Here is a 19,184-nt window from a genome sequence, read left to right as displayed (position 1 = left end):
TTTTTTTAAAGTTGGGATGAGTTGTCTTTTAAACTTGGGATGAGTTGTCTTTGGGATGAGTTGTCAGGTATTCGTTATTTTATAGCATAGGTGAACTTCTAGTTTCTATCAGCTAATTTAAAGGACAATATTGGTGTCAGTCATTATTACATATGTGATAGAACTGGTTAAATATATACATTCCAAATATAATTTTAACACAGAGATCATTGCTACGGGAGACGTGTAACAAGCACGGGGAGAAATGGGAAGTGACGTCAAACATGACAAACACGAGTTGTCCTTCTATATAACTGGCTGAAGTAACGAGCGATAACAGACAAACGATTGAATTTCATTTCACTGATAATTCAGTTGAAGATGAAAACTTGTTATATGAGACGATGAGAGGATATCTGACAATTAAAAAAAAAAAATTGGCTGTCAGTAGATAAAAGATAACGTACAAATTAGAAAAAGTCCGTGCATTACCATGTTTTTATTAAGAACAGAATAAATAAAAACGGGGGAATGTACGGGATTTTTCTATTTTTCTCGTGTCCCTTATCTAGTTACAGCCAATTCTTCATGGATTTTCTTCAAACTTGGTATACTTATTCCTTATACCCCAAGGAAGATCCCTATTGTTTTTGGTGCATGCCCGACCCCCCGGGGCAGAGCCACGCCCATTTCTAGTATTTGTTTGTTTGTCGTCTACAGGCCACATTTCTTAACTAATAATCTTGAAACTTTGCATACACATTCTTTGTACCCTAAGGAACATCCCTATCGTTTGGGGTGCATGCCCAACCCCCAGGGGCAGAGCCACGCCCATTTTCTTTTCGTGTGTCTTTGTGTCGCCTACAGGGCGCAATTCTTACTGGATTTTCTTCAAACTTGGTATACTTATTCCTTATACCCCAAGGAAGATCCCTATTGTTTTTGGTGCATGCCCGACCCCCAGGGGCAGAGCCACGCCCATTTCTAGTATTTGTTTGTTTGTCGTCTACAGGCCACATTTCTTAACTTATAATCTTGCATACACATTCTTTGTACCCTAAGGAACATCCCTATCGTTTGGGGTACATGCCCAACCCCCAGGGGCAGAGCCACGCCCATTTCCCATTTTCTTTTCGTGTGTCTTTGTGTCGCCTACAGGGCGCAATTCTTACTGGATTTTCTTCAAACTTGGTATACTTATTCCTTATACCCCAAGGAAGATCCCTATTGTTTTTGGTGCATGCCCGACCCCCAGGGGCAGAGCCACGCCCATTTCTAGTTTTAAAAAGTACCATATCAATCAAAGCAGGAATGTGGACGTATATTGCAGCGGTAGCGATGCTCTTGTTGAATTGTGAGATACCCTCTCACCGTCCCATATAATAACTTTTGAACTTCAACGGAATTATCAGTGAAACGAAATTCAATCGTTTGTCTGTTATCGCTCGTTACTTCAGCCAGTTATATAGAAGGACAACTCGTGTTTGTCATGTTTGACGTCACTTCCCGTTTCTTCACGTGCTTGTTACACGTCTCCCGTAGAAATGATCTCTGTGTTAAAATTATATTTGGGATGTATTTAACGAGCTCTATCACATATTTTATAATGACTGACACCAATATTGTCCTTTAAATAAAATAACCACTGTTATTTCATTGATTTATATAACGATTTTACTGAGCCGAAAAGTAGAATTTAACAAATCTAGTAAGTACTTGTTTAGTAAAATAAACGTGATTTAAAATATTCGTCGATTTATGTGAAATATCAAATTATGATATCATGATTATATAAACGGAAAAGTATTTGTTTATATTTAAATTTCAATGATTTAATATTGCTTTAATTATATAAAATACATAAATTAGTAAACGGAAAAGTAAGATTTCATTATAATTGATAATACTTGTTTTACTACAATTTATAGTTAAGATTTAAATGATTTCAGATATCAGATATCTCTCACAAAGCGAGTTATATTTAATTTGTATTTTCATATTACACCCATAATCAATTATATTTGTTTATTTACACCACCCACAATTGTTTATATATTCGCACTTTTATTTCATACATTTTGATAAAGACTTGCCTAAATTATATTTTTAACTAGTTTCTACTCAAAGGGACACGGAAACGCACGTTTATAGTACGGTTAAACTTTTGTAGCGGAAACTGTAAATGTCCTGAGATTATTCATTAGAACCCTGGACGCTAATTTCGTGTGTAAACGGTATCCGTTCTGAAAACGGTTTTCTGCGCATAATTTAGTATTAACTCTGACTATTTTCCCGGATAACTTGTAATACGACAACTGTGGGGTATTTATAAACGATACAATTGTTCGCTTTTGTCTCCTCTGGTAGCATCATATATCGACAAATAATTTGATGAGTCTGCAGCTAACACATTCAAGTCATGCATCAAGTTGCTCGAAATATACTCACAGAGTTACAGGACACCTGGTCAATCATGGATGGTGCACCATAAAGGCACTCGTTTTACCGGACTCTCATTCCACATAACTTTGATGCGTTTGATTAAACTAGACCAGTATTAACTGTACATGATTGGTATAAATTGGAATTTATTTGAATTTGTTCAGTCAATCAGACAGCTTCAACCCACTTTCTGGATTAAACTGCCGCATATGGGGATCAAGTTGTTTGTCCTGAACGCGAAGGAAATATCCGGAAAACGGCGATGATTATATAAAAAGTCTTAATATCGTAGATCTTATGTATAACATTAGATCTATATTGAATAAACGAAATAAAGATATATCTTAGATCTTATGTATAACATTAGATCTATATTGAATAAACGAAATAAAGATATACCTCTTTTTGTTATTAAACCGCATTTTCTATAAACTCATTTATGGGAATATCCAATAAAATACGTGAAATTGAATATACAAGAACCAATATTTAAATTGTCTGTTATATCTAGAAGGAAAAAATCAATAAAAAGAAATCCCATTGCAGTCGTTAAAATGAAGATTATGATTTTGTACTTGGTATAACATAACGTAATGTTTTAATGCTGGCCATCATAGCATGCACTTATTTATTGTCATTTTGTAAGATTTTATTGGTGACCTTAAAGCACATTTCTGTGTAGTATAGTTTGCGGTTTCTCTATCGAGTCGGAATTGAAGCAGTTGGGATTTGAGAGAGAGAGAGAGAGAGAGAGGGAGGAGGGGGAGAGAGAAGAGAAGAGAGAGACAGAAACTAGGTCATTTCGGGACTAACCTAACACATGGTTCAATTTTATTTCAATAATTCGCTTGCCCGTAGGGTCTTTACCAGTGGGAGGAAACCGGAGGACCCGGAGAAAACCCACGCGGTTGGACAGACGATCCTACTCCTTGTCACGTACAACGGGGAAATCGAAACCACGCAAGTTGACTCAATGACAGGCCTTATGATACATCGTGCTAACCATTCGGCCATCCAACCCCCTTGACATCCTGTAATAAGATCTAAAATGGAACTGGAAATGTGTTGTTACAAATGTAACAGGGGTTGTAAACATCTGTGATTATACCAAGAATACAATGAACCAAAAGATTTTAAAAACATGTGTAATCTCGACCTTCTCATAGCATTCCCTGGTGTGTATTTATTCTGCTCATGTTGAGTGTTTGGTGATATATCTACATATAATGCATCAAAGCCCCAACACACCAGAAGGGTTAATTATATCGTTTAAAACCATTAAAAGCACTTTTTCTTTTTAAAAAAACCCCAACCAAAAACATTAATCAAATTGACCAATTCTAACTTATAAAAACAGACCCCAGTGAATAAACGTGATTAATTCTGTGTACAGCTGCTCTTGAAGCACTTTATTATAGGTCCAAGCGATCATCTGAGCTTTACACGAAATACAATTACTGTTCATTACTGAGCGACGGTTTGACCTAAATAAATATCATTAAAACAATCCATCTGGAGCTTGGTCATACGATTTCAAAGAAATCTCTATTGAAAGTACGCTTTATTTATTCAAATTTCTTAATTTTAACTTAAAGAAGACATCCCAGATATATTTAACTGAATAAACTTGTTAATTCTGTGCGGTCGGCTCTTAGGACATTTTACTTTAGTTCCAATTAAGCAGCAATCTGGATTACCGAAGTCCCAGTTGGTTGACATGTAAAGGTTTGAAACGAACTTAATTAGCAATCACCATCTATAACCTACATCTTTCCACTTTTCTTTCGTGTTTTGATGATTCATTCTTGTTGCTCTCTAGCGAGTAATCCAATCTAGTAAGGTGTTGCTGTGATATACTTACCTCTTGGTAAAGTTTACAAATAATACATTTATAAAGTTATATCGAACAGTGATCATCAATTACATATAATGTATACAGTTATATCGAACAGTGATCATCAATATACAAAGTTATGTCGAACAGTGATCACCATAGTGACACCTGTCGTTTTAGTATATATTTACTAATATATTTCTGTTGCACTAATGGATTAAGATAATTTGACGAAAGTGAAATTCAGAATGTCTAAAAGCAATTTCCTGAAGAATATGTAAATAGTCTTCAGATCTACCCATGTGGTCCCGAGTTTAACATATGTTGTTGACATAATCATTAGTTCTTCACTGACGTGAGTGACATATATAGTCCGGGAGCTAGGTGGGTTTTGTTCAACATGGAAGGTGCGGAAGGTTTGGTATGCTAGTGGTGTATGGCTGGGTTAGGAGACCCCAGAAACCCAATTCTTAAGTTGCGCCAGCGGTGGGTGTGGTAGGAGGAGCCACCCATAGTACCCCCCAAAATGGGTTTATTCAACATGGAAGGTGCAAGTTCCACTTCAATGGCATTTGATAGAGGAATGTGCCCTGAATTCGGAAATATAACTTAAGAATGGGATTTTTGGTGGAAAGGCCACTTAAGAAGAGGTCAAAGGTCACTAATTAGCAATTTTTCGATTTTACTGAAAACGATCTTTCCATTATCTCGTGATCAATTCTAAGTACATTGCACAAAACTACATGGACAATTTGATAGTGCTAGGAGCAAAGATATGAGAAATAAAATAAATGAAGTTTTAGTTAAAAGTATGACATAATCTCAAAAATAACGGAAATATCACCTGACCCCCAACGGTAATTAAAATTTTAATCAACATGGAAGGTGCAAGTGAGAAACCAAGCCTAAATTGTACGTAATGATATCAGAAATCAGTATCATCAACTTAAGAATGAAATTTCTGGTGGTCAGTGTACTTAAAGAAGAGAAAAATGCTGGTTTGCACCGAATGACCCCTAATTAGAAATTTAATTAACATGAAAGGTGCGACATTGGAACAAGGTGTAAAATGTAGGGAATGATCATAGGATTCACAACCACTAACATAAGAATCAATATTTTGGTGGTAAATGAACTTAAGAACAGCAGATGTGACCAATAACCATAAAAAGTCAGTGACAAGCAGTGCAATATGCCCACAATGCTATGTTTCCTCTTGATCTCTGATAGTAACACTAATGATATATTAATTACCGCCCACTTCCTTCATACTAAGAATCATTTAAAACATAGATCTATGTCATGTTATTGCAGATATCAATCAAGACCCAATCAACCAGAACCTAACTTAGGAGAGGCAACCATTTCGATCAAATTAAGCATCATCAGATTCCTCATTCCTCAATGAATTCCTCAACCAATGACTCCCATAGGTCAGGACCATTAAACGATAAGATTTCATACTGTCTTTCCTTAAACTCCCAACCATCTTCTGCCGATGGATGCTGGTTAATTCCTGATTTATCAGCGTTTCCCTATATCTTTGCGACCAAAAATGCCCTTGTCATCTGTAGTGACACTTCGGTTTGTCCAGAAGATTTGAACATCTTGCCTTAGACCCATTACGTCTTCTCAAACACGGTGTAGCGATGCCTGTTGAGTGAGGAGATTGCTTGTCGCTTAGCCCCATACATCTGCACCTTGAATGATATCGCTACATCGTGTTTGAGAAGACGCAATGGGCCAAAGGCAAGATTGTTACATAACAGATGTTACAGACGCTTCCTACCATCTTGACACGCGACAGTGATTTTAAACCTGTCTGCTATCGACACCCCTGGAGGTCTTGGTGACATTCCTTATGTTATTATGTAATCTTAACTTGTTGTTGGCCTGTCTTATTTAAACTTTCTTTGTCTGATAGGCATGTGTTGGGTGTTAGACCTGATATGATACATTAGCCAGGTGTCTTATAAGATCCATTTTCTTGAAGGGTTTATAAAACCAGAATGGAAACGACATAGTCAGTTAGGTCCGGACAGGACACAAGACCGGAGGTCCTGGGCGCCTTTGGCGCGAGACAAGACGGAACGAGGGAGAGCGTCTTGGAGTCGGCACACTCGTGCCTAGCCAAACTAGGACATGGCTCCCTCAATACAAGTTAGTTCTGTGTGTCCTTAACATTACGATGTTTGTACGTGATATGTAAGAAGCAGAGAATAAAAGTATTATAAGATGTTAAACTAGTCTTGTCATCTGAACCTGATATAAAGACCCAATACTGTCACAAGATGTAAAAATCGTCTGGACAAACTAAAGGGCATCGATGATAGCAGGAGTCCTCCTTGCGAATCAGAAGTGTCACTACAAATCAAAAGGGGCATCTTTTGTCGCCGAGATTTCGAGAAGCGCTGATAAATCAGGAATTACCCAGCACCCATCGCCAGAAGATAGTTGAGAAAAGGACAGAATGAAATCATTCGTTTTAATGGTCCTGAACTCCGGGAGTCATTGGTTGAAGAGGGCATTGAGCAATCTGATCAGGATACATCTGATGATGACGTTGACACTGCTTCCTCTGATGAAGACAGTTGCCTTTCCTAAGTTAGGTTCTGGTTGATTGGGTCTTGATTGATATCTGCAATAACATGACATAGATCTATGTTTTAAATGACTCTTAGTATGGAGGAAGTGGGCGGTAATTAATGTATCACTGTTACTATCAGAGATCAAAGGAAACAGCATTGTGGGCATAATGCCATGTTTGTCACTGATTTTTAAAGGTTATTGGTCACATTCGTAAGTTAGTGGTTGTGATGATCAGTCCCTATATTTTACACCTTGTTCCAATCTCGCACCTTTCATGTTAATTAAATTTCTAATTAGGGGACATTCAGTGCAAACCAGCATTATTCTCTTCTAAGTACACTGACCACCAGAAATTTCATTCTTAAGTTGATGATACTGATTTCTGATATCATTCCGTACAATTTAGGCTTGGTTTCTCACTTGCACCTTCCATGCTGATTAAAATTTTAATTACCGATGGGGGTCGAGTGATATTTTCGTTATTTTTGAGATTATGTCATACTTTTGTCATAACTAAAACTTCATTTATTTTATGTCTTATATTTTTGCTCCTAGCACTATCAAATTGTCCATGTAGTTTTGTGTAATATACTTGGAATAGATCACGAGATAATGGAAAAATCGTTTTCAGTAAAATCGAAAAATTGCTAATTAGTGACCTTTGACCTCTTCTTAAGTGGCCTTTCCACCAAAAATCCCATTCTTAAGTTATATTTCCTAATTCAGGGCACATTCCTCTATCAAATGTCATTGAAGTGGAACTTGCACCTTCCATGTTGAATAAACCCATTTTGGGGGGTACTATGGGTGGCTCCTCCTACCACACCCACCACTGACGCAACTTAAGAATTGGGTTTCTGGGGTCTCCTAACGCAGCCATACACCACTAGCATGTCAAACCTTCCACACCTTCCATGTTGAACAAAACCTACCTAGCTCCCGGACTAATACTACTCTACGCTCATTAAATTTTATAGTTCTAGTTTATATTTTAGATGTACCCATTGTCAACGTTTCCTTGATAAACCCTTAATTGGCAAAATGGTTGCATTGCTAACATTGCTAAAAAGTTGAGACGATTGGTTATGAAATGTGCAATACTTCCCAGACAACAGTTATTGTCCTAAATAACGGAATGCCACAAAACATCTTATTATTCCCGCTAATGGTTTATATTATGTGAATCATATTTACGTGTTTATCCAGTACTGGAGAAATCCATCCAGACAATTAGGGCTATCTAGTGATTATTGTGCTAAGTCATTAATAATTACTGGAATCAACCGTCTAATTACAATATTTGATACCATTTCCCCCACTTAAAGTTTGTAACCGCATATATGACCATGCGTATATTTTAATGATAACATTAGCTGCATTTGTTAATGTCCTATGACTGCGTTAGAGAGAGTCTTATTAAATATGATAATGTCCTATGACTGCGTTAGAGAGAGTCTAATTAAATATGATAATGTCCTATGACCATGTGTTATAGGTTGCGTATTCGGGGCGTCTGAATTTAATAATATCCTACAACTATGTGTTATCTAATAATGTCAACAGTAGCAAGGGTGCGAAACGGGGCGTCTAAATTTAATAATGTCCTATGACTACGTTACAGAGAGTCTAAATTTGATAATGTCCTTTGACTGAGTTTAAATTTGATAATGTCCCATGGCCAGCATACTCCTCGCAGTGTTACGTTTGATTAGACCTAATCCCACACCCACTACTGTAAAGAAGGCAAATTCTTGTTCTAAATTATGACTGGTCAATAGTCCGATTAACAACCAATAGCTTACTGCGTAACAATACCAAACAGAGCTCTAAATTGGACCAAATATGTTTACATAACGTTACGTCATGACTCACGATTTTATTATGCCCAATTAACCAGTGCTTAGCAGAATATTCCAGAAAAACTAATTGTGTGACAAATGAGGCTATCAGTACGGATATAATGTAAACAATACTGTTTTGAGTTGAACAACACTTTCACCGTTTTTAATACCGTAAATCACTGTCCAAAGTTTTAGGGAAGGCACTTGATTAAAAGAAGGGCTGTCATGTTGCTGTGCTTGGGGATAGATTTGATTGGACGGGAAGAATAGACACACACCCTCAAAAGCGCAAGTATCAGAAACTAATCCAGCAATGGCCAGAGAGGGATTTCTCGGGCCATTGCTTCAGGAATATGCATGGTCATGTGCTATATTATAATGTCAACAGTAGCAATGGTGCGTTGACAGCAACGTGATTTCTGAATCTGAACTTGATAGACTTGTGAATGGTGTAAGAATGTATCGGTGGAGAAGAAAGGAGAGTCTCAAGAACGTATAAAACGACATTTATACCCGTTCTCAAGCACTGCTGTATAATTAATATGTGTTATTTACCAAGTAGTATTTATATCTCATTATTTGTCATATTTCAGGCACTCTGGATCCAGTAATAGCAGGTTCTGTGTTTGGTTGTAGCGCATTAGTGTTGGCTATCCTGTTAACAGCTGCCTGGTATGTTTGTACGAGAAAACTCAACAGAAATAAAGCATTAGTGGCTGGGTTGAATCAATGTGGAGAAAAGGGATTTGGTCAAAATGTAAGAATAAGTCAAAGTACGCCTGATCTGGCTAATGAATCCTCGCCAAAGCACATTGCCTCGGAAACACCAACCAGACGTGGCATATTTCAAATCAGTTCCCGCCAATGGACTCTTCCTACAGTGTCACCACGTCATATGAACTTTCAGCGCATGCTGTCGCATAAAATAGACTTGTCAAATATAGAGTTTTCTGTTCAGAGTATAAAACATAAAGAGCAACCAGAACTGGGCTCAATTAAACCAGAATTATACAAACAAGCATCCATAGACAGTCTCAGATCAGAGCACACGCCTTGTGGAAAACTACTTTTTAGTTTGACATATTCACAAGAAGAGGGGAATTTATACGTTGACATACACCGTGCTGAAAATTTGCCAGCTAAAGATTTTTCTGGTACCTCGGATCCCTATGTTAAAGTTTATCTTCTGCCGGACAGAAAGACAAAATTTCAAACTAAGGTTCACAGAAAAACACTAAACCCCGAATTTGAGGAAACTTTTGTTTTTAATTTACCGTATGAAAGTTTACCTACAAGAACCTTACAGTTTAATGTGTACGATTTTGATCGGTTTTCACGCCACGATATTATTGGTGCTGTAATTGTGAAAGACATCTTAGGTGAAGGCAGTCTTGGCAAAGAAACATTTTTTGTGAGAGACATATACGTCACAAACCAGGTAAAGTATATTCAATACATTATTTCTGCATGTATTTAAGTTGCTTTATTTCTTTAGATCTTTTAATGGATCTAAATATAGTTTTATCCTTAAGAAATCCAATCTTTTTTTATTATATTGGAGTAAAGAATTAACACGAAGTTAATATTTCACAAAACAGCCGAGGACTGCGTCATGTTTACCATTAAAGAGATTGATTATAATGTCAATATATCATTATATCACTTTCTAGACATCACCAATTAATAATATTTAATATCATGTAGTTATTTTAATGATAGCTCGTGTATTGTTTTATTATATAATATCCCATGGTCATAATGAGACTGTATATATAAATTGTGAACGATACTACTAAGGTAGCGAAGCTTCATGGGAAATAGACCTAATTTTCTTGGCATCTTTAGGGATTTGTTACATATTATGACTTCAATTATTGGTCTTTAGTACGGCAATCAAATGATGTGTTGGGGATATAACGCAATTTATAAGCCGACTACGCCGTATATTGCTTTCGCAAATTTCCAATCATTACTGTAATTATTGTTAAAGGTTCTCGATAGCTGAACTAGTTCCGCTAAACTTGGTCTTCATATTACGTATAGTTCATGTTATAAAACAAAGGAGTCCAGTTGGGTTTTAATCCAAGCTTTTTAACTGAAGTTTGCATCAATCCGGGCAGTTGTTGCAATAGAAATGCCACCACGGTTTATGGTCGGTCTAGACGTATATTATCTGCAAATAAAAGGCCCAGTCCGAAATCCGTGTTCAAATGGGTCAAATTGGCAAAAATCCAAAATGGCCGCCAGTTTTGGCTGGCAAATACGAATTTTTATCCAATTATCATGATATGATCGATAATAGTATCAAAATATATCCTTTCGGGGTAGCTGAATCGATTACCATACATATTTTGGTGATTAGTTATACTACTGAGTTAATGTTGGGAAGTAATTCCCGATGGCGGTCCAGTTTGGAGGAAAAATTCGAATTTTACAAAATGACATTTGGTGTCAAAATATGCCTTTTGGGGGTAGCTTATTCCATTTTTGACACATATTCTCATCTTGATAATTATTTGGTTCCCCTGGGTCAAAGTATGAGAAAATCCCATTTGAGATTAGGGGTTTAAGAATATCCGAGTGTGCCTCAGACCTAATACGATGGCATTCATTAAGCCTCAACTTAATTTCACTTAGACTCTCTGGCCGACCAATGCTCACTGCGGAAGCAGCCTAGCAGGCATGACGAAATGGGCCACTCTCAGCTCACTGTGGACGCAGCGTTGTGGACGTGTAATATTTCGATCACCAACCTCGAAAATTAATTCAAGATGACCAAACCTATTTCGCAAAATGATTCAAATGATGAGACACGGGTGAATCCCGATATGCAGTGAACCATTTTATAATGAACGGGTATTGGAGGCCGACAATAATGAACCGATTAAGATCTATGGCCTTGACTAAGTTCAATAATGAGCGGGGATAGCAATTTCAATGGCAGAGTATTTAGGACATGACTAAGTTCGACAATGAGCATTTTTACACAGAGAGATGAACAATTTCATTGCTAGATGCTTTATAAAAATGTTAGATGTGTAAGTAATTAATGAGAATTATGGAAACAATTCTCACTGCTGATTTGTTAAATACAACTAGATTAATGTCCAGTCGTCATTTGCCCTGTCTTGGCAGGTCCACAAAATAGTTGTTGCGAGTTCTACTGCTTACCGCTGTAACAGCGATCACCGATTTTATTTGCTGGAATGGACCGTCTAAAATCTTTCCTACAGACCACGTAAAAGACAACGGCCCGCAAAAATGAATTTTGGCGCTACGGACCGTCTAGAACTCGATACAGACTCCTTCACTTCAATAGCTTTACAACATTGTGTAATATTAGTTTAATGATAGTGAAATTTGCGACATTCCACATGGTATTTTTCACCGAGCTCGAAATCACGACCATAATTTCTCAGCTTAGCCGCCTCATGAAAGCCTCCAATATCCGTTATCTTCGGAATGATGGTGGGCTATTCATTATCAAATGGTTTACGGAAGATCTGAGAAACAAGTGATACTGTATCCATTTGTCTCTGAACATTTGAATCGTTTTGTATGGCCAGCTTCCGCAGTGACCTGAGAGTGACACAATCGACATATCCGCTACGCTACTACCGCAGTGAGCTGGGAGACATTTCAAATGAAATTTAGTTGATGCAGGATGAATGTCATTGTATTAGTTAGGCCTAAGGTAGGAATATCATAACGGAAATATAAATCCCTGATTGAACTTCCTCCAATATATATACAGGGGAATGACTTAATCACTAAAATATGTACGAAAATGGATTCAGAATCACTACACCTACCAAATAATTGTTGTGTGTTTTAACTGGCCGTCCTAAAGATGATGATTCACTTCACATTCTGTTTGAATTGTCTGCAGTTTTTGACATGCTAGGTTTCTACTGCATGACTGAAGACTTAACGTTGGCATCACGGACACTGCATATATTCTGAAACAGCGTGAACTCATGTTTGGAGTACCACAAGAAACTGTATCAGGTCCAGTTCTGTTCACTATTTCCATTATATCAATTGGAGATAGAATTAGATTCCACAATGATAATTTCTATGTATCTTGCGTGACAGAATATGTTCTGAAACTGAATGATGGTAAAATTAGAATCTATTAAACATGCATTATGCAAGAACAAAATCTGCTTATTACAAGTCTTTCTTTAGGCCTGAAATGTTATCTAAATTAGACATTAATTAACTTATCCAGACCATAATAAACTCTCGATGTCAAGGCTAGCCTTCGATGTTGGCTGGATTAGATTCTTATATGGCGCTAACGGCTATTGATAATTAAATCAAGAAAAGTGGATAATCGAGACTATGCTGTTTATATTAATGATTTTAGTAATGATGACCGAGACTATGCAAAAATTTCACCCGCTTCTTTCTCGGCCCATAGTGGATCAATTTGACTGAAATTTTTAGCAAATTACCTTTACACTATTTAGTTTTTAACTATTATAACGAGAACTGCCATCTCTTTATCTTATCTCCCATAATGTATCTTTAACTGAATGAAACCTAAAATAATATTTTCAGCTTTATGGATAGGTGACAGTATTTTTCGTGAAATTTTATTTGCTAGAACCCTTGGCGTGGTCAGCGATTCTGCCCTTAGCCTGGCACAGGATGTATATGGTATATGCACAAATGACCTTTTTCGCATCAGAAATATCAAGCAAATATTAATAAAACAATAGCCCAGTGCTTCGGATGGGATTGGGGGACATACATTCGTTACATACAACCTGCTTTATGGAATACCGTAACATCTCTTCGTTATATTTCAATCTCCAAATAACCTCATGTTATCCAATTCCTTCCCTATTCTAATCGCCAGACTTCGTCTTTTAATATAATTATTCAGTAAATGAAGCTAAGTCAACAATCCCTCTTATTGTATTTCTTCTCGTTAAGAAATTGATTTAAAGGAATAACCGGATATTGATTATTGGTTGTATTTCATCGCATTAAAAACTGAAATAGGTTGGTGATGACCTACGGTGATGTTTTAAGCCAAGATTGGCGGATAATTCCCAACACGTTGGCGTTTGATTAGCTACTTGTATCGCCGTTCCTTTAAACATTTACTAGTCAACTATCATTTTACATAATATGATCGATGACATAATGTCATAACCTATCGAATAAAATTGCCATTGGCAGCCTTCCAGGTTACTACGGCCATAATATTGTAAGAAAACGAATAATGGTATCGTGATATGCTTAGCCATATTCACCTAACCGACGACCGACGTTCATAATATTTAATTGTAAAATTCATGGCAACGACACTTTCTAAATATTTGCAAATGCTAGTAATTAATGTCACATTACCGGTCACAGGATACATTGTGATCAGCTAGCTTATTCTATAGACGACTGCAGATTCCGGTTTCATCTCATTACGAGAACTGTCTTCGATTTGCTCTGATGGTTCAACAATTTGGAAGTAAGTGAATTACCAACATATTCCCAAATTTCAATTTGCTAGACGTCTAGAGGTTTTTGATTCGCTCCCTCGCTTTCCTTTCTAAACTGAAAAATAGTGGGATAGAGTCTCCCATCTAAGCAATGATGGTATAAAAACTCTTTTATTTCAAGTACAACATGAGTATATGTAAAAATGGATTTTAAAACAAGCTGAGCCTTATATAAATTGATCTTCATAACCATGTTGTGGGCCGAGTTTGCACCATTGTCGGCCCGGGTTGCAGGAAGCTTTCTAGTATATTTAAAACCAGAAATTTTGATTGGATTGTTATCTCCTGGAAACAACCACAATCCACCTTGATAATCATCGTTTACTTTCAAGCAAAAAAAGCTTCACACCGTGATTCTTAAAGCAAATTGCAACATCAAAGCAAACATTACATGAATGCTAAGTACACAAACAAAATCTTTGATTATTTCAAAGTAAATACCGCTATTCTCTCGATGGCAATCGATAAGTATTTAATTTCTGTGATGCAATTCTTTTAGGTAAAATGTCATTCAAACTATTCTGTTCAAATTGATATTTTGTTGGACGGAAATCTTGTTTTGGACAATTTAACACAATCTATTTCAAGTTCTTTAAGTTCCGTGCTTTAATTTCCCTGGAGTTTATACAAAATTACAGAATAGTCTGTATGAAATCGTTCTGTCATTAAAAGGATTACTCATAAAAAGTGTCTAATATTACGATCAGCAATAATTAGCGCTTGCGGCAATACTATGGTGGTTACCAACAAAATATATCAATATAAATGTTCACATCCTTCAACGTTGATATTACGCAAGACTTAATTTTCCATATTAACCTCATTAAAGATGATTTAGTTAAAATTGTCTGAGTAGGTGTCTTCTTTGTGACAATCTTCTATTTTATCAGTGACTAGCAATATGTCTAATGAAACCGTTTATATTCAACAGAACATACAAGCTATAACATGTACATAAAACTCTCTGATATTAATAAATAAAAGCAAAATTATATACAATTGTACTCGGGGTAATTTTACTTAGACGGGGCTGGTTATTATTTATTCCAGTGACTAATGACTTGGGATTATTGGTTAAAGCAGTATATTCCCATTAAACCTGACCGACTGTCTGACCCTCGGTCATGAGTTATTGTGGACGCGTTTATAGCTGACTTTCATATGGGCCACGAATCGTCTCGAATCCAAACTTTTTCCGATTCATAGATAAATCGTAATCGGTATTTAAAGTTCGTGAGTGATTCTTTTTTGGTTCTTATACATTCGTATTGTTCGTAGCAGTTCTTAGTTCAGCCATGAAAGTTTTTGTTTGTCAAAAACTTTCGTGAACGGTCTACGAATTTCGAAATTGGAAGTGTATCGTCGTAGCCCGTTATTATCGTAACAGCTTCCTATTCGATTCTTTGACGATTAGAATTAGATATCGTAAACTTTTCATAGCTTTATCGGCATCATTCGTGGAGAGCGTAGTGTATTCGTAACTGTGGTGTATTCGGCATATTCGTGAGGAATTCCGCGTATCCATAAGCAATTCGGCATATCAATAACTCATTGGTAACTGAATCGCTTCAATTCGTATAGATGATTCTTTCATTTTGGACCTTTATCGTAACCTTACCTTTACACGTCAGGCTTATTTGTCATCCGATTACATATAAATTACCGTAACTCTTTCGTAAACTATTCGTAACTGCTTTGTAGCTTCTCCAGATTCTCGACGATCTTTTTGTTTTTTTGCGAATCTCCACGAATTTCGATTCGCCACTCTTCGGTGGGATTCGTAGCATTCGTAGATCACATGAAAACCGGGTATAACACCGAAGAGTCCACAGCTATCACCATATCTATACGAAATATCTATCTATATTTGGGGGGTTGGATGGCCGAATGGTTAGCACGTGCGCGCTGTATCATAAGGTCTGTCATTGAGTCAACTGGCGTGGTTTTGATTCCCCGGTTTTACGTGACAAGGAGTAGGGTTACCTGTCCAACCTCATGGGTTTTCTCTTGGTCCTTCGGTTTCCTCCCACTGCTAAAGACCCCTACCGCTCAGTATTTATAGAAATATGACGAATAGAAATTTTCACAACTCCCCTAGAAATACTTTGAAAAATCGATGTTATTTGGTGGATTCTGGCCATATCTTGGGCAAAACAAAAATCGAGTTTGCCGTCTTGAAAAGGGTCACTAGACAATGACGATGAACTATAGAAATCTACACCTATTAGATTGAGTAAAAAACACACATTGGTTTATTATTCAAGTGGACACAGAACATATAACATAGCCTACCCAAAGATACCTCCCAAAACACTCCTTTAATCAGTGACTTTAACATTTAAAAAGGGTTAAGAATTCACAAAAATGTGCAGAAAAGTAAAAGAGTAAAATTCTGTCAACGTTTCATTACTGCACGAATGACAACGCTTCTGGTAAGGGGGGTTGGATGGCCGAATGGTTAGCACGTGCGCGCTGTATCATAAGGTCTGTCATTGATTCAACTTGCGTGGTTTCGATTCCCCGGTTGTACGTGACAAGGACTAGGGTCGCCTGTCCAACCTCATGGGTTTTCTCCGGGTCCTTCGGTTTCCTCCCACTGTTAAAGACCCCTACGCGCAAGCGAATAATTGAAATAAAATGGAACGATGTGTTAGTCTCGAAATGACCTAGTTTATGTCGAGTGGGCGTTAAACCCCATTTCTCTCTCTCTCTCTCTCTCTCTCTCTCTCTCTCTCTCTCTCTTCTGTTAAGTTTAATTTCCGTTGGCTGGTAAACTATTATGTATACGTCTCTTTGACAATTTTCCGGAAAAGCTGGTGCCACATTCCTTTATGAGTTGTCAGATCTTGTCTACCGGTTAGAATCGATTGTGGATGTCTTTTATTGATATTTTATCCAAATGTAAAACTCATATAATTGAAAACTACTCTGGCATCGACGCCTGAAATTGAATTAGTTGCTAGGATTAATAATGGATTGTTTGTTTAATGCATAAGGGCACAACAGTAGTCATTTTTATTTTTTTCAAATGTGAAGTAGTATATTTGAAACGATTCTACTGCATTAAATTGTTGAGAGAAAACTGATATAATGTAGCGGAGATAACGACGTAGTTTCTGCCAAACTTTAATAAACGAGATGCCTGAATCTATGTTAATAGTTATTTTTCAGAAGAAAACAAAATACATGTACGGCAAGGTAAAATGGAAAATGTCTATATAATGAAGATGTCTGGTTAGCTACGTTTCTGGGCTTGTTATCTTGACGTTGACATTATCTAAACGTAGATCTGCGTGTTATCTAAAAGTATGATATTTGTTTTAACTGCGAAAATAATATCATAGATATATATAACCCAATCAACACGCCCCCCCCCCCACACTCTGCTGTTTATATCTAGGAATCTGCGTAATTCACACGTTTTCCGGTAACGGCAGCGCGCGTCCTTTTGTCGTCTCGCAAGTGTACCAATTTATGGAAGCTTCCCTTAAATTATCTTGAAGGATATTGAAAGATCTAGTTTCTCCGATAGTTTATGTATGGTTTCCAATCGATGTTTAAGATCCGCGACTGTCGACAAAACACTCTACCACTGAAATATTATTTATATGGACATAATTAGTTCGGCGACAGGAAGACAGGAAGTTGGTTAGTTTCTTTGCTAGAACCTCCGCTGTTGAATGAATAGTTAATTATTTTTAAAAAAGCAGTGAATTCAGAATTTTCTCTCTAGCTTGAAAATATACAAATAATTAGGTCAGTGTCAGTTAAATAGGTCTCTGAGTACAATGTATCAGGGAAGGAACTTTAATACAAATGATTTAATTTCCTGTTCAAGCCTACGGGTGTATAGCTATTATAGCTTTTTAATCGTGTTCATTTCACAACTTTACGATCTGGCCTCGGAGCATACAATTTTATTGTATGGGTTAATCTGACGATATCGGTTATATCTCAATAACGGGCTAAATCTGTGCAGATGTTAGGGATATTTCTGATGTAGGGAGATCTCATCTGGATAGAAAACAAAATGTACCACATCAAATTTAATCCAACTCACACGGCCATGACCTTTTAAATATGACTTTTACAGAAAATTAATTGGCGATGTTGAATAGTAAAGGTCATGATTGAGATTTCTGTTTGCTCATGGTGCCGATTTTTGAAAAGTTTTTATTAATCACTAAATCTTTCAAAGTGTGGGATTTAATTTCTAATCTTACTGAATATTAAATTGTTAATCGTCTACCCAGTAGCATCAGCTTCTGAAATCAATATCCAAACTATAGCCTAGTCTCTATCACCCAGATAAAATATTCTAGGAATATTAGTCTGGATGTGTTGTCAGCATTTGAGAATAATAGGTCATTGACTAGATTATCGGGTCTTTTACATTATCATAAACAAAGTCTAAGAGAGGTAACTGTCCTGAAACAAGATGTTGAAGCCAATGAAATTTCATTTGATTGCATTGCCAGTTCAACATCCAACACTCTTTTAATTTTTTTTAATGTAAAATTACTTTCTTCATGGGCCATATTTATGGTTTTTTTTAATTAATCCTAATTCTTCGTCACGATTCATGTTTGTTTATATTAATGCAAGAATTATGGGATTTATTACGGGAAGGAGCCCAACTCTTACTTGACTTGGCCAAAGATACTGGATAATCAACCACATACAAAAAAAAACTCCCGGTTACGCATGGGCAATGGAACTTTTCGTCAAATATTGACAACGGTCCTAGACCCTCCGTACGTTGAAGACTAGGAGGTTCTGGGTGACCGAGACTAACCATAACTTCGTTTACATAGCGAATGGCGTATTGCACAAGTCAAACAATACTGGTGTCAGTCATTATCACATATGTGATAGAACTGGTCAAACACATTCCAAATATAATTTTAACACAGAGATCATTGCTACGATGTGTAACGAAGATATGAAGAAACGAAAGTGACCCAAACAATGGAAACAAGAGTTATCCTTCTA

General features: G+C 36.8%; 1 protein-coding gene across 1 annotated transcript in view; it reads left to right on the top strand.

Moving 5' to 3' along the window:
• LOC126810841 (synaptotagmin-9) overlaps nt 1-19,184 on the top strand; it is a 52,536-nt gene that overhangs the window by 10,606 nt on the left and 22,746 nt on the right. Inside the window, exon 2 of the mRNA XM_050536148.2 lies at nt 9,279-10,123. Coding sequence (XP_050392105.1) covers nt 9,279-10,123 — 845 coding nt within the window. The remainder of the gene's footprint in view (nt 1-9,278; nt 10,124-19,184) is intronic.

Source organism: Patella vulgata, chromosome 2, assembly GCF_932274485.2.
Source record: "Patella vulgata chromosome 2, xgPatVulg1.2, whole genome shotgun sequence".
Lineage (NCBI taxonomy): Eukaryota > Metazoa > Mollusca > Gastropoda > Patellidae > Patella > Patella vulgata.
The sequence above is the reverse complement of the archived record's forward strand: the minus strand, read 5'-3'. Positions and strand labels throughout refer to the sequence as shown.